The sequence below is a fragment of the Alternaria atra genome, assembly GCF_907166805.1.
Source record: "Alternaria atra isolate CS162 genome assembly, contig: 34, whole genome shotgun sequence".
Lineage (NCBI taxonomy): Eukaryota > Fungi > Ascomycota > Dothideomycetes > Pleosporales > Pleosporaceae > Alternaria > Alternaria atra.
The window spans coordinates 921,016-945,211 of NW_025091333.1; the positions used below are offsets into that span (position 1 = coordinate 921,016).

General features: G+C 52.0%; 8 protein-coding genes across 8 annotated transcripts; 5 read left to right on the forward strand and 3 right to left on the reverse strand.

Annotated features, from left to right (window-relative positions):
- Positions 1-209: 209 nt before the first annotated feature.
- On the forward strand, positions 210-1,421 carry ALTATR162_LOCUS10762 (uncharacterized protein; the record flags this gene model as incomplete). The annotated part of the gene is made up of 1 exon (XM_043318401.1): positions 210-1,421. The coding sequence occupies one exon, from the start codon at positions 210-212 to the stop codon at positions 1,419-1,421; it is 1,212 nt and encodes a 403-aa protein (XP_043174336.1).
- A 569-nt stretch (positions 1,422-1,990) lies between these two features.
- ALTATR162_LOCUS10763 (uncharacterized protein) lies at positions 1,991-5,240 on the reverse strand (the record flags this gene model as incomplete). Its single annotated transcript, XM_043318402.1, has 3 exons — positions 1,991-2,577; positions 2,642-4,782; positions 4,828-5,240. The coding sequence occupies 3 exons, from the start codon at positions 5,238-5,240 to the stop codon at positions 1,991-1,993; spliced, it is 3,141 nt and encodes a 1,046-aa protein (XP_043174337.1).
- Positions 5,241-5,919: 679 nt separating this feature from the next.
- Positions 5,920-7,505, forward strand: ALTATR162_LOCUS10764 (uncharacterized protein; the record flags this gene model as incomplete). Its single annotated transcript, XM_043318403.1, has 4 exons — positions 5,920-6,082; positions 6,206-6,632; positions 6,680-6,923; positions 6,987-7,505. 4 exons carry the CDS (start codon positions 5,920-5,922, stop codon positions 7,503-7,505), a joined length of 1,353 nt encoding a protein of 450 aa, XP_043174338.1.
- Positions 7,506-8,252: 747 nt separating this feature from the next.
- On the forward strand, positions 8,253-9,302 carry ALTATR162_LOCUS10765 (uncharacterized protein; the record flags this gene model as incomplete). Its single annotated transcript, XM_043318404.1, has 1 exon — positions 8,253-9,302. The coding sequence occupies one exon, from the start codon at positions 8,253-8,255 to the stop codon at positions 9,300-9,302; it is 1,050 nt and encodes a 349-aa protein (XP_043174339.1).
- Positions 9,303-9,884: 582 nt separating this feature from the next.
- ALTATR162_LOCUS10766 (uncharacterized protein) lies at positions 9,885-12,588 on the forward strand (the record flags this gene model as incomplete). The annotated part of the gene is made up of 7 exons (XM_043318405.1): positions 9,885-9,935; positions 10,039-10,070; positions 10,142-10,259; positions 10,308-11,358; positions 11,405-11,758; positions 11,827-12,081; positions 12,134-12,588. 7 exons carry the CDS (start codon positions 9,885-9,887, stop codon positions 12,586-12,588), a joined length of 2,316 nt encoding a protein of 771 aa, XP_043174340.1.
- A 3,374-nt stretch (positions 12,589-15,962) lies between these two features.
- On the forward strand, positions 15,963-17,797 carry ALTATR162_LOCUS10767 (uncharacterized protein; the record flags this gene model as incomplete). The annotated part of the gene is made up of 3 exons (XM_043318406.1): positions 15,963-16,254; positions 16,308-16,384; positions 17,528-17,797. The coding sequence occupies 3 exons, from the start codon at positions 15,963-15,965 to the stop codon at positions 17,795-17,797; spliced, it is 639 nt and encodes a 212-aa protein (XP_043174341.1).
- A 1,388-nt stretch (positions 17,798-19,185) lies between these two features.
- On the reverse strand, positions 19,186-20,094 carry ALTATR162_LOCUS10768 (uncharacterized protein; the record flags this gene model as incomplete). The annotated part of the gene is made up of 2 exons (XM_043318407.1): positions 19,186-19,521; positions 19,573-20,094. 2 exons carry the CDS (start codon positions 20,092-20,094, stop codon positions 19,186-19,188), a joined length of 858 nt encoding a protein of 285 aa, XP_043174342.1.
- An 874-nt stretch (positions 20,095-20,968) lies between these two features.
- Positions 20,969-21,410, reverse strand: ALTATR162_LOCUS10769 (uncharacterized protein; the record flags this gene model as incomplete). The annotated part of the gene is made up of 2 exons (XM_043318408.1): positions 20,969-20,996; positions 21,145-21,410. 2 exons carry the CDS (start codon positions 21,408-21,410, stop codon positions 20,969-20,971), a joined length of 294 nt encoding a protein of 97 aa, XP_043174343.1.
- Positions 21,411-24,196: the final 2,786 nt, after the last annotated feature.

Below are 24,196 nucleotides of genomic sequence, written 5' to 3' on the forward strand. Positions count from 1 at the left end.
TCAGACGCGTAATTAGATCGATTAGCTTACCCATTTAGGAGGAAAGATCTAGGCGCCAGTGCAAAAGAAGGAAGGTGATCAATGTCCGCAATCGTCATAGGCGGGAAGCGAAGCTCAAGCTTCAAAGCACCGAGCTGTCCAGCTCTTCTCAGCCCCAAGAAGTAATCTTCAATCCCAATTCAGGTGCCATCCGCCTCTCAGACCTCAAAATGGTATTTCGTGCCTTCTCCGTTCTCTCTCTAATCCTCAGCGCCCTCGCTGCCGTTCCACCATCCCGAACACCCCTCGAGCTGTCTGTTCTTGACCCATCCACCTCCAAAGACCTCCTACACCTCCACCGCAAGCTCGTAGAGATCGAGTCGATAACAGAGGATGAGAAAAACGTTGGCGATTGGCTCACCAAGTATCTCCGCGCACACGATTGGACTGTCGAGAAGCAGGAAGTGTCCAGGGACCGATACAACCTCTTAGCTTACGGCAGCAAGCGCGAAACCACGATCCTACTATCCTCACACATTGATACTGTGCCACCCTACTGGCCGTACTACCACAATGAGACGACCGACATCATTGGCGGCCGAGGCAGTGTAGACGCAAAAGGCAGCGTCGCACCCATGATAATCGCCGCACAAGAGATAAAAGAACATCTACAAGACGACATATCCCTGCTCTTTGTTGTAGGCGAGGAAACAGGCGGCGACGGCATGCGCGCGTTCAGCGACTGGGACAAGCGCCCATCGTCGCACGAAATCGTCATCTTCGGAGAACCCACCGAGGCAAAACTAGTCTGTGGACACAAGGGCATGCTAGGCTTCTCGGTCAAAGCGACGGGCAAGGCGGCGCATTCAGGATACCCGTGGTTGGGCGTCAGCGCAAACGACATCATGGTAGAGGCACTGGGAGAGCTTCTAAAGCTAAGGGAGCACCTCCCTTGGAGCAAGAAATACGGAAACACGACCATGAACTTTGGTCGCGTACAGGGCGGTGTCGCGGCCAACGTTGTCGCCGAAACCGCGACTGCGAATATTGCTACGCGTCTTGCGGCCGGTACCCCCGATCTCGTTCGCGGACAAATCATCGACGCGCTCAAGAACGTCAAGGCCGCTGCGCAGAAGGAAGGCGGAGATCTGGATGTACAGTGGGCAAGCGAGGGATATGGCGTTGTGGATATAAACTGTGATATTGAGGGCTTCGAGACCATGACCGTCAACTACGGGACGGATGTACCGAACCTCTCTGGTGATCATAAGAGGTACCTGTACGGCCCAGGCTCCATCTTCGTCGCGCATTCAGATCACGAGGCGCTGAAGAGGAAGGAGTTGGAACAAGCTGTTCTAGACTACCGTCGCCTTATTCTCAAGGCGACGGAGGTAAGGGAGAAGGAGCGCCAGGTGCAGGACGTGGAACAGGTGGAGTTGTAGAGTGAGGCGAAGATATAAACGTAAACTATATACAGCCAGATACCCAAGTGAAACCAGTCCTTTCCATCCAGTTCAACTATTATCAGCTTATATACCCCTACATTTAGTCTACCAGGAGAAGAGTCTCGCTCAATACAGGCAGGTCTGAAAGCAGGTGCTCAATGCCCCTTCCCAAGCTCAACCTCCGGCCTTTGACAGCCAAGGGGTGAACTGGATAGATAGCACGGCGATTGTTCTTGCGCATTATCCCTCATATTTGAAGGGTCAGAGCGAACCAGCAATGGGGGAGAATGCATGGTTCGTCTGGAATCTGTTCGTTGCGCTGATGAGGATGGTGTGAGGGAGCGAGATGAGAGATGCTTCGTACAACGCACGGAGCGGAGGAAGGTAGGCCCGAAGCGATAAGATAGGCAGCAATCGAGGGGTTTGAGGTAAGATGAGATGTTAAAGGAGGAAGTAGCGATGACACCGCGCTATGCATTCAACTTACCCAACGCCGATTATGCTAGCGTCTCATACCTCAAATCATACATATACTTATACAGTCATAACACCATCAATCGACAGACTCAGCTTGCAATAGCCGGCACATCGTCCTCCTTTTGGGCAATACCCTCTGCCTCCTCAGCAGCCTTTGCGCTCTCCGACATACCCAGATCCCTGAATTGCCAACCGTCGTTCTCCTTGACCCAATCTTTGCGTTCGCCCAAGATGGCGACACTACTCTCCTCGGCACGCTTGACAAGGAATTGATCGGCTACGGCTTGTACCTGCTCAGCTGTGACGTCGAGTAGGCGTTCGCGACGCGTCTGCAGCATGTCGTCCGTGACGCCAGATAGGAACAACCTCATACCCTCACGACTGACACTCTGTGGCGCATCATACCCTTGGAATGCACTAAGCTTAGCTTCTTCAAGATCTTGAGGTGTCCATGCGCGGTCGCGCGCCCATTGTCCTGCTTCAGCCATGATTTTCATGCTGTTCTGTGGGTTGGGATCGCGGTATGAGTACATGCCAAAGACACCACCCAGGCCACGGGCATAAGCGCCACCTCCATACGCACCACCCTTTTCACGAATCTCAGGATGTAGTTGCTTGAAAGTGAGAAGTTTGGCAAGAATTTCGAGAGGTGCGCTGGAGGCGTCGGTGTAGGCTACTGTCGGGACGGCGCGCGGAGTAATAGACTTGGTAAGGGAGAGGGAAGAAAGACTTGGCGTTACGAGGGTACTGCTTTTGCTGTGAGGTCGTAGGTACAGAAACATCCTTTGGTAGGGTGTTCAAGAAGCGGTGGAGTGCTTCCTGGTTTGGTGTTGAGCTTTCGTTACCGCAGTTGATCGCCACGCGGAGCTGGTTGCTGTTTGCGATAGTAAAGGACTGGATGGCCTTGAGTTTTTGAATAACCTCATCAAGAGACTCTTGCGATGCGAGAGCTGTCATGACCTTGACTTGGGTAAGGCCTCCGGTTTCTTCTGCCAAGCGGCTAACAGGACTGATGCCAGCTTCGGCATATCTCATGGCATAAGAGTGGCCAGACTCTGCAATCGAGTTGATGGCACCACTTGCTGCACTCTGTAAGAGCTCTCGGATTTTCTTGCCCGCTTCAGGTCCATCAAAGTCGGTCTCTTGTATGATGATTCGGAGAAGCTCATACATGTCAGGGATGTTGCGATCGAAAGCGTAGCCCGAGAACGCCATGCCTTCTTCGTATGCATCCAGTGACAAAGGCGACTGTGATGAGTGGTATCCTACGGAAATGCCGCCTGTCTTCAGCTTGATCAATTCCTCTAGCTGTTCCATCGTCTTGTCTTTAGTACCAAGACGCATGATGGCGCTAGTGAATAGGGGGATCATCTCTCGAAGCTCGTCTGGGAGATCTTGTAATCTGTGCACCGCACGGAAGTAGGTAAGACCATTGGTGGGTGCCTCACGCCATTGGACCTTCACACCGTCCAACTCGGTATGCCGAAGTGGCTTCCTTTCCTTCTCTCGTGGGATGTCCTTCACATGGACAGTGGGGAGACAGCTCAGATCTTCGTTCCTAGCCTTTTCTTGTACTTCCAGCAACTGGAGCTCTCGCTCCTCTAAGTACTTCTGTGCCTCCTGTTCGCTTGGGAATTGCTTGGTAGTCTCTGCAATCTTCGCCGCTAGTCGTTGGCTTTCTTCGTCCACGAGCTCCTGGCTAAATGTCTCCGAGGGCTGCATGGTGAAGGACAAGGTCTTGTCATTGAGGAGGTACTTCTCGATCAAGCTTTCCAGGTAACCGCCTTCAGCGTGCTTCTTCTGGAAAGCATCGACTGTTTCTTGCCATGCGAGGGCTTCCATGGGGTCGATACCGTTGAACCAACCAGGCTTCAGTCTTTGGAGGATACCCATTCCGAAGTTGGCAGTCTTGTGCTTGAGCGAGAGTTCCAACTGATGTAGGATGCCATCAACCTTGATCTTGTCGAAACCGTTCTTGCGCGCTTCGAGCAGGGTCTCGGCTATGACTTGGCGGACTTTGCCTACGTCGTCTGCTTTTACAGCATCCAGTCCAATGGAAAAGACACCTCGTCGTCCTGCGCTGTCGTAGCCGGTGTTCGCACTAAAATCAGCACCAAGTCCAGATTCGACAAGATTACGGTACAGAGGCGAACCGTATCCACTCATAAGCAAACTGCTTAGCACACCAAGCGCAAAGTTCTCCACGGCGTCTGCAGTATCTCCCATCAACCAGGTAACTGAAGTCTTGTACTGCCTGTCCTGAGGTACCAAAGGGTCAAGGGGACCAGCAACCGTAACCTGCTTCGGGCCGTCCAGAGTGATTGGAGCCTTCACTTCTTGATCCACAGCGATTTTGTCAAATCCGTTCAAGCGACTGTCCACCTCCTTCAGATGCTCGACTAATGGCATATCTCCATAGGTAAGAATCTTAGCGTTGCTGGGATGGTAGTGGTCCGCATGGAACTTTCGTAGCTGTTCCCAAGTCAGGTCGGTGATCTTCTGTGGGTCGCCGCCGGAGTTGTTGATGGCCGGATAGAGGTGGTCCTGGAATTTGGTATAGAACAGGTAGCTAGCATCCGACATCTGGCCCTTCATCTCATTGTACACCACGCCCTTGAACACGATGCGCTTAGCATTCGGGTCTTCTGACTCTTTTGCTAGTGGGTTCTCAGGCCCCAACCGCCACCCCTCCTGCGTGAAATCGTTCTCCTTGAGTAGTGGGTGTAGTGTCGCATCGAGGTATACGGACATGAGGTTCTTGAAGTCTTGGGCATTCGTCGTCGCGAACGGGTAGCCAGTGTGGTCGGCAAAAGTCCAGGCGTTCATGAAATTGGACAGAGAGCGGGGCAGCATCTTGAAGAAGGGGTCGCGAATAGGGTACCTGAAATGTCAGCCATGGAGTGAGCGCATTTGGGAGGTAGCTTACTTCTCGCTACCACATAACGTGGTGTGCTCGAGGATGTGTGGCACTCCGGTGGCATCTGGCGGGTTGGTCTTGAAACCGATGGAAAAGACATTGTTCGCATCCTCGCGGGCAATGTGCAAATATTCGGCGCCAGTCTTGTCATGCTGAAGGTGCAAAGCTGTCAACTCAAGCTCCGGCACCTGCTTGACACGCTTGAGAGTGAAGCCATGCAACTGCTCGCCGACATTGGGAAAGTTGGAGACATCGGTGACAGCGGCATATCCACGGCGGGAGAGTGTGGACAATCGGTGAGGGTTATTGTGGCATTTCGAGGGCTCTGAAACTGCCGACCGACGGAACGCAGCATGTTTGGAAGAGAGGATTGATGACAGAATGTCGCGCCGCCTCACAGAAATGTCAGAAGCACCCGCCATCGATGACGCCTGTCGCGCCGATTGGCCGAGGGTCCCCATACCAAAAGAGATTAGCCCGCAAAATTACCAAGACGGAAGAGTGCACCTGTATGGGCTGTTGATGCGTTATACGACTGGAAACAGGCCGGATTGGCTAGTTTGTCACTGATCTCATCTGTCAGGTCCGATATTGAAGCTCGTGGGCGTTGTGGAGACTACCAGGTGTCTTGTGCCTTTCCGCGATCGACCAGACCACCGACTTCCTCCCCTCCTTCCTCTTCAACACCCGCCACGAGACATTGCCCGACCCGACTTGGACAACTGCATGACCCAACACTGTATACATTGCTACACCACACCCGTTCACGCCCCCTGCACTGCGCTGGACACCTGTTTTCACCCGAAGCAGTTCCAAGACGTCAGCGGAGAACTTCTACCTTTGGGACGCGCACTGTAGAGAGGTGGCCGCTGCAAGACGAATGCGCAACTCCGCTGCATAAGAGACTACTTTGGGGATACATGAGATTGAGTGCATAGGTGGAGGAACCATCGGAGGCAACACGAGGGGATCCACAGCTGAAGCGCTACACGCAAGAGTCACGACTTCATGGCAACCGTCGCCCAACAGCGCCAGCCGACGTCTGCCCAGTCTCGACCACACCACGAAGCAAGCCGCAGTGCATCTGCCTCTCCTGCAAACATGGCACCTGCACAGCACAACCCAGCGCCCGCGCCCGCGCCCGCTAAGAAGGGCAAGGGCAAGAAGGCGACAGACCCCTCGGAACAACAGAAGCAGATCCAGGCCAAGATTGCTCAACTCGAGCTGGATCAGGCAGGAGACAAGGAGCAGGAACTTGAAATCGGTGCGTCTACATCTTGCGACGGAGCTACGGACGAGGGGAGACTGGGTGGCGCAGTTAATGTCTGCATAGCACGGGACTGGGGCTCTATGATGTGAATCGCTGGCTGACGTATGGCATGGACAGAACGCGAAGTCAAGAAAGCAAACCGTGAACTCTCCTCCCTCCTTTCCAACATGGACGGCCCGCTGTCTCGTCTCGAAGTTGTACAGAAACGATATACCGAGCTCCTATCCGATATGAAGCGCACGGAGCGCGAACACCAGAAAGCGAAGAAGCGCGGAGATCAACTACAAAAAGAGAAGGATGCGCAAAGGTCTGAGTTGAACAAGGTTACAACTATGAAGGACAAACTGGACAAGCTGTCGCGTGACTTTGCAAAGGAAAACAAGAAACTCAAGGACGAACTACACAAACTCGAAACTAGCGAATCTACCGCCAGGCAAGAACTGCACGAGCGTCTTGAACATCTAGTGAACGATGTGGATGATTGCATAGCAGCTGCGAATGGGCCGGAGCCTCAGAATCAAGCCGAGCAGGAATTGGATGAGCTGTAAGTCTGGCATACTCGGCGTTTGTGGCACCAACTAAACGGACTAGGTTTCGTCAAAAGTTCAAATCGTTCATTGACCAGTACGAGTTGCGCGAGTTACAATATCACTCAATGCTTCGACTCAAAGAGCTCGAGATACAATATCACGCCGCCCGTTTAGAGCAGCAGCGCAAACAACAGGAGGCCGAGTCGTCAAAGTCGCACCAGTTGACGCGTCAAGTGTCGACCTTCTCTCAAACCGAGACCGAGCTACGCACGCAACTCAACATATACGTGGAGAAGTTCAAACAGGTATGTCAACCCGTTAACCCCTCGTTGGTCTGTATCATCATGGTTAATACTGACCAGATGCAGGTCGAGGAAACGCTCAACAACTCGAACGATCTCTTCCTTACGTTCCGCAAGGAAATGGAGGAAATGTCCAAAAAGACCAAACGTCTCGAAAAGGAGAACCAAAACCTGCAGCGTCACAAGGATATTACCAACCGCAATATTGGCGAAATGGTGGAAGAGCGCCAGAAGATGCAAGAAGAGCTTGTAAGGAGGACCAAGGAAGCTGAAGACCAGCGGAAGAAGATCGCTCGCCTGGAAACGTTATGTCGTGGGATGCAAGCACAGGGTCGAGGTCAGGTACCGATGCATGAGCTGGAGCATGACGAGGAGGACGAGGAAATCACGGAGAGTGAGTACGAATATGAGGACGAAGATAGCGCAGAGTATGACGACGACACTGAGGAAGACGGTGTTGAACCGGCACCTGAGCGTCGACCATTCGGACCTGTTCCCCCACCTCCACCGCAGCCTCAAGCTGCACAGGGAAAAGTCAATGGGCACACACAGGTCAATGGGCAAATGAATGGAGTCAAACGCTAATAGCAATATCATAGACACTCACTCTTCGTTGCATTCACCTCTTACAGAACCTGTATATGTCGCTCCTGATGTCCCACTTCAATCAGAACTTGCATGGTGTCTCGAAGACATCATGGCGCAGCTGGATCGTATTGATGAGGGGCATGAGCAGATGAATATAATCATGGACAGGATATCCAAGTTTCGTGCATTAGAAGATTCAGAAGATGTGGAGAACTGGTGATAGGATGAAGCGGTTCCATGCGCCACGTTTTGCACACGAGCAGGATGTCTGAACTCGACTACAGACGATGATGATAGTAGTAGCTTTGAACGTGGTTTCTGACGATCACCATGTTACCACATTCAGTAAAAGGTTTTTGAAACTGTGACCGTTCGCATCATGAGTGATGACTAAGATGGTTTACCTGTCTCGAGTAGTTTGAAATTCACCAAGTTTAGACCCTCAATTCATGAGAGACGGGTGAATCTCGGTAATGGCAACAACTATGTGAGACGCTGACGAGTCGAATCGTAGATGCCTCGGCTCATGCACCCACGTTTTCCCCGCAAAACCCCTGGTTGTCGAGCATACCTCCAGGGACGGCCGCTATTTAGCATCCACATCCCCCATACTCGCCATGCCGTCACATACAGCTTCCGTTCGGCTAGAAGCATACAGCTTAGACGTACACTCGGGTTATCCAACGTGATAAATCTCATTTGCTTTGAATCATCCAACGTCCAGTCACCACAGCCTACGCCATCATGTCACCACCGTCATTGCAAACGCCGCTCTCGAAGCTGCTGGGCATCCAGTACCCCATAATCCTCGCCGGCATGGCGCGCACATCTGGTGGCCCCCTCGCGGCTGCTGTGTCAAACGCCGGTGGCCTGGGTGTGATTGGAGGTCTAGGATACACCCCGGAACAGCTTCAATCCATCATCGATGACCTCAAGTCAAACCTGCGAGACAAGAACCTGCCTTTCGGTGTCGACCTCGCGCTCCCACAAGTCGGCGGTAGCGCACGCAAGACGAACCATGACTACACACATGGACAGCTCGACGATCTTATCGAGGTTACGATCAAGAATGGCGCAAAGTTGTTCGTAAGCGCTGTGGGTGTACCGCCCGAGCGAACTATCAAGAGGCTGCACGAAGCAGGTATTCTGATCATGAACATGGTCGGACACCCCAAGCACGCGAAGAAGGCACTAGATGCAGGTGTGGATATCGTGTGCGCCCAGGGTGGAGAAGGCGGAGGACATACCGGCGATATCGCGAACAGCATCCTGATTCCCTCTGTCGTGGACGTCGCGCGCAAATACAAGAGCCCCCTCACAGGTCAGCCAGCCATTGTAGTGGCAGCAGGAGGCATTTACAATGGTCGCAGTTTAGCCAGCAGCTTGATGCAAGGCGCACAAGGTGTGTGGGTTGGCACACGCTTCGTCGCCTCCACCGAGGCCGGCTGCTCGCAAATGCACAAGGAGAATGTAGTTACTGCCGACTTTACAGACACAGGCCGGACACTAGTTGTCAGTGGCCGACCGTTGCGCGTCAGGTACAACGACTATATCAAAGAGTGGCATGCGCGCGAGGATGAGATCAAGAAGTTGACGGATGCGGGTATTGTGCCGCTGGCAAAGGACATGGACGATGGGAAGGATGTGGATATCCCGTTCTTGATGGGTCAGGTTGCGGGGGTAATCGGCGATATTAAGCCTGCAAAGGAGATTGTTGACGAGATGGTGCAAGAGGCCGTCGACATGTTGAGGCTAGGGCAGACGTATATTGGAGGGCCGAGTAGTAAACTGTAGATGATAATTGTAGACTTGCTCTGCCTCAATGGTGCGTTGGCGTAACTCGGTTCCTGTGCTGTGTGCTACAAGATACTTTTGTGTAACACCAGCGCGCAAGAAGCGAACACATCGTCCAGGACATGTTCGGCTCTTGTTTGAATAACGCATTGCACAGGTGCCATTGACTGGTACATTATAGAAAATAATAAATACTCCATGGCCATGTAGCCGTCGCCGTGTGTTGGTGGTCCCGCACCTTCCCAGTGGAGCGGCATCTGGATGATCTGCGACCAGGATCGCGCTCCCCGAATCCATGGCAGCACCGGAAGCTCAGGAGAGATCTGACGGTACGCCCAGTCCCCTCCGCAAAATTCACAATTAATACACTTTGTTGCAATTCCCGGTCGGCCAAAAATTAGTATCATTATCCTCGCTCATCTCGAACGCCCTAGCCCCCTGGCGTTTGCGGCTATCTCCACTTTCGCTGCGACAGGACCCGTTCCTCTCTTCCGCGGCGCTCGCTCGCCAGACCGAACTCCTGCAACTCATAGATGACGCTGGTTGCGCAGGCGACACCACGGAGCAGCGGCGCATCATTCCATGCAGTCAAATCTCAGAGCCCAGGCTGAGATTCAGGCCCAGAGGAAGAAGGTATGTACCGTCCCGTTGCCGTCCAACGACGCTTGTGCGCCGCAAACAAGCAAAACACACAGGCGCATACCTGGCAGGACTGATGCTGAGACTGAAATTATAGCAGCTTGCAAATTCGTATAAACAGTTACTCGAGTAAGTCTCCTCCTTGCTTTTGCGCGCCGAGTGCGTGTTTCACCCGTGGTAATTTGCTGACCCTGGGACAGTGAGTTCGCGGCGACCGATCTGAAGACCGTCGGTAATTATACACTGGGGAAACTTATAGGCAAAGGAAGTTTTGGCAAGGTCTACTTGGCATCACACAAACTGAGCAATGGCTCCAAGGTACTGTGGCAACAAATGCCATGAAGGAACCACGCTCATCGCGAACAGGTCGTGCTCAAGAGCGCGAAGAAGGACGACGCAAACCTCGCGCGCGAAATCCATCACCACCGCCAATTCATACACCCACACATCGCCCGTCTGTACGAGGTCATAGTCACCGAGGAGCTAGTCTGGTTGGTACTCGAGTACTGCCAGGGCGATGAACTCTACAACTACCTCCTAGCCAAGGGCGCCCTCGAAGCCTCCAGAGTCCAGAAGATCTTCACCCAACTCGTCGGCGCTGTATCCTACGTCCACAACAAGTCCTGCGTCCACCGCGACCTCAAACTCGAAAACATACTGCTGGACAAACACGGTGATGTCAAGTTGGTCGACTTTGGTTTTACGCGCGAGTACGAGGGCAAGTCGAACTACCTGCAAACATGGTGTGGAACTATCTGTTACAGCGCGCCGGAGATGCTTAAGGGCGAGAAGTATGCGGGTGAAAAGGTGGACGTTTGGAGTTTGGGTATCATCCTCTACGCGCTTCTGGTGGGCGAGTTGCCTTTTGACGAGGACGACGAAATGGTCACGAAAAACAAGATACTGAAGGAGGAACCAAAATATCCGGAACACTTCCCGCAGCAAGCAAGAGAGCTGTGTTCGTCGCTCCTTTCGAAACGGCCGATCTTGCGACCTACATTGGCGGATATACTACAAAACCCTTGGTTATCGGAACATGCGCCTCGCCAGCAGGAGATTCTGAAGCTTCAACAGCCGGCGCCTTTCTCGACGGAACTGGAGAAGGAGGTGTTGCATCGTATGCGTGCAGCTGGAGTGGATATTGACATGGTAATTGAGAATGTGTTGGCCCAACGATGCGACTCGTTGGCCGGTTGGTGGGCACTACTGCTTGAAAAGGAGGAACGCAAGGCAAAACGAAGAGAGCGCAAGCGCAAGGAGAAGGAAGCAGAAGCTAAGAGCCTCAGACGGTTGAGCGCTGCAAGTAGCCGACTGGACAAACTTGCGCCTACCATCAGAGAATCGGACGAAGAGGGTATACATTCCCCATCCACACCAAAAAGTCGCGGTAGGACTATAAATCGAAGCAGCTTGCACGGTCAGTATGGTTACGGCTATTGCGAAATAAATCTAACTCTTGACAGGTGCTCCCGAGCTACCCAAATTACCGGAATCACTAACCTCTCCCAATCTTACCGTCGACGACAAGCCGCTTCCACCAATTGATACACATCGGGGCCGTAAATCCCATTCCTCCTCGCGCCCGCCACCACCAGCAAAAGATTTAGATAGACGGCGATCACGCAGTAGCATGTTACAAGTCGTGTCCACTAACCCCGACCTCCTCTCGCCCAACGGCTTCGTGCCTAAGCGGCGCCGGAAGCAGCCCTTCATCAACCACCTTTTGTCACTTAGGAATTGGATAAAGGAAACGTCGAAACGAGCACGATCACCAGGCTCAAAGGCTAGCAGTGGCCAATCCCCGAAAATACCTCCAAGTACGTCTTCAGATTCAAGACGAAGGCAAAGTACAGCGAACCGTTCTTCTGTACATACGAATCCCAAGTCTCCGCCAATACCACACACGCCAGGTCCCCGACCCCGAGGTTCGACCCACGGCTCAGGCTCCATGAGAAGGCTCTCAGCATCCCCCGCCCCACTGACACCGCGATCCTCATATCGTCGTTCCTCTGGTGGACTCCGAGGCCGAAAGTCTACATCATCATCTGTATCTTCGATTCGCAGTATGCCACACCACCATCACTCGCACTCGAAAGCCTCATCCACGTCCTCCGCCTCGCTCGCCTCTCCCGCCGTCTCCGTAAGCAGCCACTCACACAAACCCTCCAAATCTCCCCACAACAGCATCAAAGTCCTCCCCGCAACTCCCACATCCTCAAGCTTTCCCTCCAACATCCGCCTTGTACGTTCTGGATTCCCACCTGGCCTCACAGAGTCCAGCGCCGCCTTCGGAAACGGTAATAGTATTCCTCCGCAATCTCCAGGTCTGATCTTCGCAAAGAGGAAGAGGAGTCCATTCAAAGGACCCATGCTTAATGTTAATACTGGGGCTTTAAATGGCAGTCACGCAAACGGTAGCGGCTGGAGGAGCAGAAGTGGAGATAGCGGTATGGGTAGTAGAGGAACAAGTGTTCAAGGTCGAAGGAGTGGAGAAATACTGGGCATCACCGAGGAAGATGAGGAGGAAGAGGAAGAAGTTGAAGAGGTTGAGACGTTTGGAGGCAAGTTGGGTGAAGGCGAGTTCGTTGAAGAGGAAGGGCCTGGGCCGTTGACCCCGCCTAAAGAGAATTTTAAAGAGAGGGCTTGAATATCTTGTAAAACGGTCATGGGAGTAAAGAGAGGTTTGAGGATATCTTGGTGAGATTGTGGGGGTTCGGCCGTTTCATATTGGCCATTTCCGACTTCGGTTGTTGTTGCGTAGTGGGTGTTCACCTTCTTTTCGCTTTTTTTCTTTCTTCATTCTCTGAGTTATCGCACCTTTACGGCATACATTCGCGGCGTTGGTCCATTTTTTCGGATACCTATACACACATGTTCTTTTCCTTTCGTTTATCCATTCTAATCTCATAGATACATATTCCTACTATGCAAATTTTTCACGCACCACATCTATGTGCATCCTCCAGTAACGGGTGTGTTCGTAGAATGACGTCTATCACTCACGCTGATATCACTATAGCATGTTCAAATCGTGTTAGAGCCCCAAACGATGTCCTACTTACCCTGGAAATTTCTAGGCGATCGCCACACCAAGAGTCCGTTCACAATCAGCCAATAAATATTCTATACAAAGAACATGATATTCATACGTTCTCCTTGATACGTTCTCAAGGTACCCGAAGCAAGGAGAATCGATTACGTAGGACAACATCGTACAACGACACGTGTACGCAAATACACAGACAGGTACAGCAGGTAAGTCAGTAGGGATATACTTGCGCTTGATGTAAGCCTTTTCGTTGCACGCTGACTTTCAAGAGGCGGTGTGGTGTATATGTGGCGTTGGAGTCGATGGTGAATTTGGGCAGATTGTGTGACCAAGTACATCTGACCTTGACATAGTTCCGAAGATGATCTTCGGTGCAGGCAAGTACCATTGTCGCGCACGAAGATTACGTCGGTGAGAACGTTACTGGCTTCTTGAAAGCGCAACGGCTGTCCAGTGGAGATGATTCGGTGACATGCTGTTGTCCATTGTAGCTTCCTGATTGATTGTAGTCTGCTAAGCTCGTCATTTGCACTACGCGCAATGATATTGCGCCCAATGTGTGAGGTTTGCCATGTGACGCGCACGAGACAAAAGTCCAACAGCCGAAATGTGGGAGGTGGCGCATACGGTACGGTAACGCTGTGCTACACTGAGGGACGCAAGGGCCATGAAGTGGTAGATTCGAATCTGTGCGTTATCGCAGTACTCATTTCTCAAGAGGGATAGCCAGATTGGATGGCAGGTAAGGGCCGTAATATTGTGTCCTTGAAGCAAATGTAGTACATCTTGACTCGCCAACGCTCAAAAAGGACGATAAGAGAGATTGGATGACACATACGCCACTTTGATGAGCTGCTCCCTCGGGAGATGCAACGTAAGCCGGGAAGATCAGTCTGTGCATCAGTGCATAAACGGCGTGCGCCTTCGCTACACCGTAGAAAGTTGTAGAAGCACCAAGCGCAAGCCAACCACCAGCCGCTTTTTGCCCGCGGAGCTACGAATAATGATGGCAGTGAGTCTAACGAACTTTCATGTGAAGACCTCGGGAGGCGTTGTCGATACGGGCAACAGATGATACAGTCAAGACGTTGCGACAGTTTGATAGGTGCCGGTGGTGGCTTACCATGTGGGTTGGGGCGTTTTCTGACTCGACCAGTAATGAACGACAACCATAACGACATCGCGTCCCACCAATATGTACTTGGCAAATGAGATTGCACATGTGAAGTTTACGAACAATCCGTTGGTGGAAGAGGAGGGACGTCCGACAGCAGGTGAGGTAAGATTTCGACTTTGCTGAGGGATTGGCAGAGATGGTTGACTGATGCAGCAAAAGGTACAAGGGTTCAGGTAACACACGTGTATATCGATTCGTAATGAGCGAACTTGTGTTCTTACGTGACGAGAGTATGCGGGGCGTACTGCTGGTGTACGTCCGCTCCAAGCTGGGCCAGTCGACAGGCATGATGCACGCAAGGCAGAGGAGATTGCGGCGCGGTGTTGGTACGATGCTCCTGTCTTGATGTGCGTTCTCAAGACATCAGTAGTCGAGAACCACACGATGTTTAGGCGACATCTGTACCTGCATCGGATGAAGATGAGATTAGATTGAGAAGCACGAGTATACTTGGTAGCCCCTGCATATGGTAGGATGCGTTGATGAAGGGTCGTCAAGCGATATGGATCGGGGAAGACGTAATATGATTTACCCGTCTTTACCGACGCGTGTGTGAAGGAAGCGCGTAATGGGTCTACATAACGCGACAGTAAGCTAATTGCTGGGCTGATTTGCGACCTGTAGGGTGGTCACATATCCATGTCGAGCCGTCGCGTCGCCGTTCAGACGGTTCAGCCTAGGACTTGCTAGGGTATTAGTTTCGTAGATGTTCCAGGCCAGAGGCGAGCTCGTGATGAGCACGAAGGGGCAGTGCCTAAAACAGCACGTCGACTATGCGCCAATGCTGCGGCAACGGGACGGGTCAACGGGTGTTGTGAGATGTCTACTCCGAGGTCGACCCGGTCGTCGTCACGATACAGAAACTCGAAGTGAAGGAAAGCAGCAAGGAGCACCTGAAGATTGCGATGGCGGTATTGAAAGGGTGGTTGGAGACGTCGGAAACCTCGGACGTGGGGTTGGTGGCATGTCTTGCGCGCACATGCCGCAAGAGTGCTGGTGGCTTCGAGATAAGGGCGGCCCGTGCGTCGTTGGACTTGGGGAAGTCGCGCAAGCGCCATCAGGACTCGACAGATAGCGCCGGCAGCCAGCGCCCAAAGACGTTACTCAGTCCGACACGCGAGACGCAAATCTGGAGTAATGTAGAATAGAGTTAAGTGACCGAGAGTGACATTTTGGCGTGCGGTATTTAGGGCTGTTGGAGCGTTGGAGCGTTGGGGGGGTTCGTCGGTGTCTGCCGCTTCCAAGAGTGGAGGCGGAAGGAGCGAACTCAGCGAAGAAGGAGCGAATGTGCGACAATGCGCCGTCGATACGGGATGCCAGTCACGTCGCCGTGCTCCGTGCAAACATCGTGCAAATGGTGGAGGGCCATGGTTCAACCGCACTGTCACTAATAGTCACATCACTTCTGCACGACTCTGCCCTTGGACAGGCTCTGCGTGTGTATTGATTCCATAGACGCGCCACGCCGCGATAACGTCGCTCCCACACCTAAGCCAAATCCAGATGCACCCCGGCCACTACACATCCTAGTCGATAGTCCCTACCCGGCACTCTGGAAAGGACACTGACCCTGGACGCCTCAGTTCCGTAGTTGAGCTCGCGCGCCTCAAGACTAGGCCCAAGCCCAAGCAGCCTGGTCGTCAGCATCGCACTCATATCCCGCCCCTGCGCCCACCGCACAGGAAAAAGCAAATATCTCCAACGGCTGCACCGCAGCGACACTGACTGACGTGCAGAACAGCTGCATTTTACACTCTTTCCGTCGCTTGTTATCGCGCCGTTGCGCTAAGCCACCATGACAATAGACGACGACATGTACGGCACCGAGAAGAGTTTTGGGAGAGCCTCGCAAGGGTCCGACTACTATGGCGAATCATCACGGTACCAGGACGGACTGGGGAGGAGGGTTATCGAGAGCTTCAAACGGGACCCGAATTTTGCCATGACCATGACGCCAAAGGGAAGCTTAGGGGCCGACGGGAACGTCTTCGATCCAGAGGCGGCAGCGGCAAATACTGCAAACTCACCACTTGCGCGGAGACTAAAAGGTCGCCATTTGCAGATGATAGCAATTGGAGGTTCCATAGGTATGGTTTGGCATGCATCAACTAAGCGGGGGTCCACCGACTGACTTTCCCAGGTACCGGTCTATTCGTCGGCTCAGGGCAAGCACTAGCAAACGGTGGTCCAGCATCGCTCGTCATCTGTTACTGCCTTGTAGGTATCATGCTGTACACTACCGTCCACGCACTGGGCGAGATGGCAGTGCTCTTTCCCGTCGCCGGTTCCTTCTCCGCATACTCGACGCGCTTCCTGGATCCCGCATGGGGCTTCGCCATGGGTTGGAACTATGCGCTCCAATGGCTTGTCGTACTACCACTGGAAATCGTCGCTGCTACTTTCACAATCGAATACTGGAATGGCGATAAGGTCAACAACAACGCCTGGGTGGCAGTCTTCCTGGTCTTGATCGTCGTCATCAATCTTTTCGGTATCAAAGGATATGGTGAAGCCGAGTTCGTCTTCGCCATCATCAAGATCACAGCGGTTATTGGCTTCATCATCCTTGGTATCATCATCAACATAGGCGGTGGCCCAGATGGAGGCTATATTGGCGGCATGTATTGGCGTGACCCAGGCCCCTTCAATAATGGCTTCAAGGGCCTGTGCAGTGTCTTCGTCAACGCCGCATTCGCCTTTTCTGGAACTGAGCTCGTCGGTCTTGCTGCAGCGGAAACAGCCAATCCGCGCAAGTCTCTTCCCACAGCTGTCAAGCAGGTCTTCTGGCGTATCTCACTGTTCTACATCGTCTCCCTTACTATCGTCGGATTGCTGGTTCCCTACGATGACAAGCGACTCCTCCAAGACAAGAATACTGCAGATGCTGTTGCCTCACCGTTCGTCATCGCCATTCAAAATGCAGGCATTCAGGGACTGCCATCCGTCTTCAACGCTGTGATCATGATTGCTGTTCTCTCAGTCGGCAACTCCTCTATCTACGGTTCTTCGCGCACACTCGCTGCACTGGCTGAGCAAAACCAAGCCCCCAGAATATTTGCTTACATTGACCGCCAGGGTCGTCCTCTCGTTTCCATCGCCTTTGCCTCATCGCTTGGTCTTCTCGCTTTCCTTGCTGGCGCAGAACGCAAGCTACAAGATGCTGCATTCAACTGGCTACTTGCACTATCTGCGCTCTCAGCTGTCTTCACCTGGCTTTCCATCTGTCTAGCGCACATCCGCTTCCGTCAAGGATGGAAGGTGCAAGGACACACCCTTGATGAGCTTGCCTTCCGCTCTCAACCTGGCCTTATCGGATCCTATGTCGGCCTCTTTCTCAACATTCTCGTTCTCATTGCACAGTTCTACGTTTCAGTCGCTCCAATCGACATGGCCGTCCTGTCGACATCGCAACGTCTGCAACGCTTCTTTAGCGTCTACCTCGCACTACCAGTTACACTGGCCTTTTATTTCCCCTACAAGTTCTGGTTCCGCACGTCGGTCGTGCGTTCGCACAACATGGATCTCGTCACCGGCATCCGTGAGCTAAACATTCAAGCGCTGATCGAAGAGGAGCGCGAGGAGAAGAAGAAGTGGCCGAGGTGGAAGAAGGTGTACAAATTCTTTTGCTGATAGATGCCCTACTGCAGCATTCCCTTTTGTCTTGTTCTTTTAGCGATGGCGCCACATGTTCTTCTTTTCGCGGTGCCCTTGTGATACCAGGCGGCATGCCACTTGGCATTGCGCAGTCTTGCGACTTGTATTCTCCCGTCTTGTATATTTACTGCTGGTTGGTATTAATAGATGCAGCATGGGACTTTCGTGCTTGCTGTAGGATCCTGAGAATAAAAGATGAGCTTTATACTGCATATGAACGTATATAACATCGTGTTTCCGAACGACTGATATCAAATTGTGGTTCACTTCGTACACATGCGACTAAAAGTAAAAAATAAAGATACAGCACGCGAGGGTATAGCAGGAAGAGCCAGCATCAAACAACCAGCGCATACCTTCAACCTTACCTATCCCATGTCCCCCCAAAAAATCTCGACGCCACCCTATTATCCTAAAACACCATCTCACCCGTTCAGTGTCAAAAATTGGTCGTAAGCAAACAGTGAAAGCAAAAAGAAAAAGAGAGGTCTTGCCCGGAATCGAACCGGGGTTGCCGGAAGACACTGATTATGAGATCAGAATCCGGAGTGATAACCGCTACCTGGAATGGTTATTAGCGGGGGCAAGCGAGAAGTGATTTGTTGGAGAACGTACACTACAAAACCGATATCAAGATGAAATTTATATAATTTATATAGGGTGTAAAACAATGCTCGATGGAAAAGGTGTGGAGAAGCAGGCATGGTGCTAGGTTTTTGGTTGCCTATAGTGGGGTGGTGGGGTTCGTGAGACTCGAGAACACGCCATACAGGAGAAAACCTGAACAAGTGTATCGAGTGAACCACAACCTGGTCTTAGTCCGCGGCTCCGATATGTCATGCCTCAGTAGCTGAATAGCCTCGCAAGTTCGTACCTGGCGAATACGTCATGGTCACGCCTCTCTAAGCCGCGTCGCTTCTTGGTCTACTTAGGTTTACATCGGCAGCGAACTGCTTGCTTCAACAGGTGCTAGTGGAGCCTTGGGGTTATTCAACAAGATTTGTTTGGACTGGTCTCATCGCTAAGTCTTGTAGAGCTCCGCTGGAGGTTGATCACGTTGGGAAGTATCCGATGAAAGCTTGGCTGTTGATGTCTGCATTCCAGCGATACACAAGTACGCGAGCTAGCTACACGAAACAGTATCCAAACCTACCTACCAACGATGAGCGAGAAGCTATGCTCGCCGGCTAGTCCAGTCTTGAGACAGTACGTCGAGTCTAGGAGGAGTTATAGTTCAAGTTGGTGCCCGGTTGCGATGAACAGTTACCAAAATCGTATGCATTGCTGTAATACTTGCCATTATATAACGACACCGGTCATTCACCCGCACTCCTGTCAACAATGTGCAAGGTATCGAATTCAGCTTAAGCATTGGTCACAGCCTGAACAATAGCGCCCTTGGCTCCCTGATCCAGACCATCCAGCTTAGCCATGTCCTCCTTGTCGAGCTCGAAACCGTAAACGTCCGCGTTCCCAACGATGCGAGACGGCGTGTCACTCTTGGGAAGAGGAACGAAGCCCTTTTGTAGACTCCATCGAATGAGGACTTGGTTTGGCTCCTTGTTGTGCTTCTTGGCGATGCTGGCGAGGGTCTCGTCGTTGGCTTTCTCGTTGCGAACAATCGGGCAGTAGGCTTCGACGACGATGTTCTTTGATTTGCAGTACTCTACGACCTCGCGCTGTTGGCACCAAGGGTGGAGCTAGTTGGCCTTGTTAGCTCGGTTGCGCGATGGAATGGGAGTGCGACAAACCTCAATCTGGTTGACGGCAGGAAGGCTAGCCTTGCTATCAATGGAGGCGAGCTCCTCGATGTGCTGGATGCCGTAGTTGCTGACGCCAATGTCCCGCACAATGCCCTTGTCCTGCGCCTGCTTCAGAGCGAGCCACATCAACTTCCTAGCCTCATTCCCTCCATTGGGGCTGTGAATGAGGAAAAGGTCCGCATAACCATCCTTTCCGGCAAGCTTCTCAACGCTCTCCGCGATCTTCTTGTATGTAGACTCGACGTCCTCCCCAGGGCTGAGAATCTTAGACGTGACGTAGACATCTTTTCGAGGAAGTCCGCTTTCAGCCAGCGCTTGGCCAACTTGCTCTTCGTTTGCGTAGTACTGTGCTGTGTCGATATGACGGTAGCCTGCTTCGAAGGCCTTCTTGCAGGAAGCGACGCAGACGTCCTTTGGAGATAAGTAGACTCCGAAGCCAATTTGTGGAATCTTGTACTCCGAGTTCGGCAAACTCAGAGTTGAGTTTATGCTGAGCGTGCTCGTTGACATAGTGTATAGCGGGGTAGTGATGAGGGGTGAATACTTGGGTGAATATATCAGCAGTGAACGAATGCCAGTCTGTCGAACAGCGGAGTGTGATGAGCTGAAGAGTCTAGAAGAAAAGAGCATACCAGAACGTTGAGAGGAATGGTGCCGCCATCGATCTTCGTTAGGTAGCTCTAGACACATACTGCAGTTGCTCCTGCAGTCGTGATGTCACTGCTTGCAGCTCCATAGTTGGGGAGTGGGTCCAAACACGATGTGGACTCCCAAGGGCATGACATGCACGAAGACTCTGGGTGTCTGCTTATTTATCAGCAATTGGAAACGCAATGGACAGAGCAAACCGAAGGGTGTGCGTTGGAAGTGGAAGAACAGCCTGACGCGTTCTTCTCGCGCGACTGCGAGCAGCTGTTCGCGCTAAGATCTGCCATCCCCACCAAACACAAAGTGCTTCTTCCATTCCTCAAGGTTGTCCAACACTACTATCCGCAGCTCAAATCTACTACGTTGATATCCGAAGAATTAGTGCATATGCTATACCAACCTTCTATCGATACTCGGATATTACTCTTTACCCGCTGCTGCAAACGAGCGTATACTTGGTCGCTTGCTCAGTCCTGTTCATGTAATTGGCTCGAGTGGTTAAGCGTAATGCTTCGTAAAGGTCGCATGGATTTGAACGGCGAAACACGGGCATTGTTAGGGGGGGATTTGGAGTTCAATCAACGCATCAGACTGCAAGAGAGCAAATTGCTGCACATGAGAAAAAAACATGTCGGCAACGGGGTTCATAACTCGTGTATTGAAAGTTATGCTAGTCCCTGGGCTAACCCATGTTCATGACAGTGACCATTACGTCCCTCCATCATGCTTCGTGGACTTAGTTGATCTTCTTGAGCTCGACCTCGCTGTATCAGAGTTAGCATTTGTCTCAAGGCCCGTAAGACACGGTGTGAAGACGTACAAGATGAGGTCAGAGTTGGGAGGAATCAAGCCGGGAACGACCTGTGACGACGTTAATACTCGCACTCAACCCAAATATTCTATGAAGCTTACTGGGTACCATAGGCAAAGTCGCTGCTGATGTCCAGCTTTGCCTTCTCACCGAGCTTCATCTGGACAACACCCTCATCCCAGCCCCTGATGACGCGACCAACGCCGATGGGTGTCTGGAAGGGACCACGGCCGGTGGTGCTGTCGAACTGCTTGCCCTTTTCGCCTGACTCAGTCTTGAGCCAGCCAGTGTATTCCATGGTGACCTTGTCGCCCTTCTGCGGGGAGGGGCCGTTGCCCTCTTGGAGGACAGTCTTCTGGACACCCATGATGCGTGCGGTTGTAGTGAAGGCTCGAGTTGTTGCGCGTTGGAAGGTGGAGGGGGTAAGAAAGCTTCTCATTGATTGGAGTGAGAGAGGTGAGTGGAGGATGGAAGGAAGCTTTCAACGGAAAGAAGGAAGGAAGCTGGAAAGGCCCTTAGAGGGGTAGCTTTAGTGGGGTAGTGGGGTGCAGATCGTCAGCACACAGCCTCATGCTACTGCAAGGGCAAGGTAACCAGGGCAAGTACGACGAGCATGACCAATGAATCGAGCACGTCAGTACTTCAGGGTGGGTTGACTGCTCGTCTGGGGAAATTGCGTGATTGTGTGTACGTCAGGGTGTCTTGAGCTTGAGTTCGCGCTTACCGCGGTAAGAGACGCAGGTGTCTGGAAGAGCCATAGCTCCAAGTAAATGTGCATGGCCCAAAAGGCGTTGAGCTTTGCAAACGATAGTATAGCAATTTTGCCTAGCTTGTCGCATTGAGTAGCAAAGACGGTGAGCTCCATCGCATGCCCTTGTAGACCGTCGAACGACCAGTTGACCTTTTTGCTCAATAGCGGCAACCCCAGTATATCCCAATATATTACAGTGAACGTGAGCTCATGTCAAACGCCGTGCTTATGCAGAGAGGAGATGTTGTACACTTGCTCATCCCGAGCCTTGTTCGCAACACTCAGCCAAACCATGACTTGTTCCTCCTCGCTTCTCTCCTTGCTTCTTGCTATACAGTTGTTAGCGTTTATTCCACAGCGATGATACGACGCGTTATATGGGATAGTGAAAGGGTGGCTGCGGTCGTGTGGGCTGAGGATGGATACGACGTACCCATTGTTCTTTGCAATCTCGATATGCCCTGATAAAACACCTATTAGCACGGGTCCTCCACAAAAGTCTTCGTATCCTGCACAATGTCGCAATCTCCTGTTTTTGGACCTTGCTGTGGGCACTGCACTCACTGGAAGAAATCCGAGCACATAGCTCTCTCTCCTCCATTCCTCTTCAGACACTTTATACTCCTGTCCGCCGCTTCCTGACAGGGGTCGTAGTATTCGCTGTATGCCTTGCTATACCGATCTATCAGCGTCCATCCTGCGTAACAGACGTTTGCGACACGGGTATTGTGGTGGCGTACTTGTCGAATTTGCTGGCTTTGGAGCCAGTCCATTGGTCGGCTTTCGAGGGAGTCGGTTTATCGGACATGTTGAGGGGTTCGAACTAAGGTATGTGGGAAGGTGGTTCACAACGCGCGGTGGTGTGGAGTCGTCGGGCAGTCTTGCGATGGTACATGAGTTGCGATGAGAGACCTGAAGATGCGCCGCGGAGGTGCGTTATCGATAAGAACGGCAGACGGATGAGTAGGACATGTGCACTTTCCCAATATGCCACTGCTCTCCCTGCGTCTTCTGACTCCAGACATTAAACTTCCATTCCTGCTGAAGATTTGAATCACATGGGTTTGCGACCGCTGAGGTTCACCATGGCATCAGGGCCTACCGAGTGACTGAAGACGCTTTTCTTGCATTGGATCCAGATCTAATTCTGAGTTGCTCGCTTTCCTACGATCTGCTTTCAAGACTCACACGGAAAGCCACGAGAGGTAATCGGCGTATGGATACTCAATAATTCGTCCTACTCTGTCACTTCATCATCGAGTGTGGGGGCGGGAAGGCTACTACGGGAGCTAGGCTGGGTATCCCCACAAAAACTGCGATGTGGAAAGTGTGTATTGAGCAGGCCATTCATATCATTTGAGTGTCACGGGACTTCTTACCAAAGAGTGCTGGCATGCTGCTCATGGGCTATGCATCTAGGCCAACATACGATCATGTATCTAGGTAAGATTCTGAACCTTGGATAAGGCAACCAACCCTGGGCTGGCATAGTAGGGCCGTAATCCGCTTGTCATCCGCACACAATACGAACTGTCTAATCAATCAAACAACACAACTGCTGAAGGAAAAAGCTTGTAGTTGCTGTGGCTTCGGGTACCGGCAATATGCTTATTGAGAGGATACAGGGGGCACGGTGGCACACGGAACAATAGTCGATATAGTTGCCATGGTTCTTCTTCTCAGTATCTAGCCAATGTGCTTCGCAATATGCATCCCTTCATCCTTACTGCTTTATGGGCGTTGACCTTGGTTGTGTCGGCACAAGATTCTCCTTTGACAACTCCCACTCTGCTTCCGTTCTACGTACCATTTCCCCTCGCTTCTTCTGGCGACTACATCACGTCCTATACTAACGACAAATTCTGGCAACATGAATACCGCAACTACCACGTTTCGATTACTTCGGCTGGAGCCGACACTGTGGTCTATGTCATCGACTGTCAACCTAACCTCGATCATCCATCTTGCACAAACTTGGCTTGTCCAAAATCTGTAGTTTGCGCCTCAGAAATCGTTCCTTGGGGATTCATGACTGTCACGCAAAGGAGGCTAGGGGCTTTCGGTTTTGCATTTCGTGGGGAGCACGAATGCAGCATGGCCCCCTATCAGTCGACACAAACGTGTACGTGGTACGAATATCAATGCAGCAGCAGTACCACTATTGATCAGACTACGCGGCCTTGCGCAAAGTATGAGAACACGAGATGGACCTGGGATAAAGTCCAGGATGGGACTAGTCATCTAGAGATATCGAGTTTGGGGCATTTGAGCAGTGCGGCCAAGATGCTTGTCACGCTTCGTGTCGGAGGGGCCGACAAAGTACCAGCCATAAGTAGGCATTCTTTCTTAGTGACTCGATGCTTAGACGCCATGTTAGCCAATCGCTAACGCACATACCACAG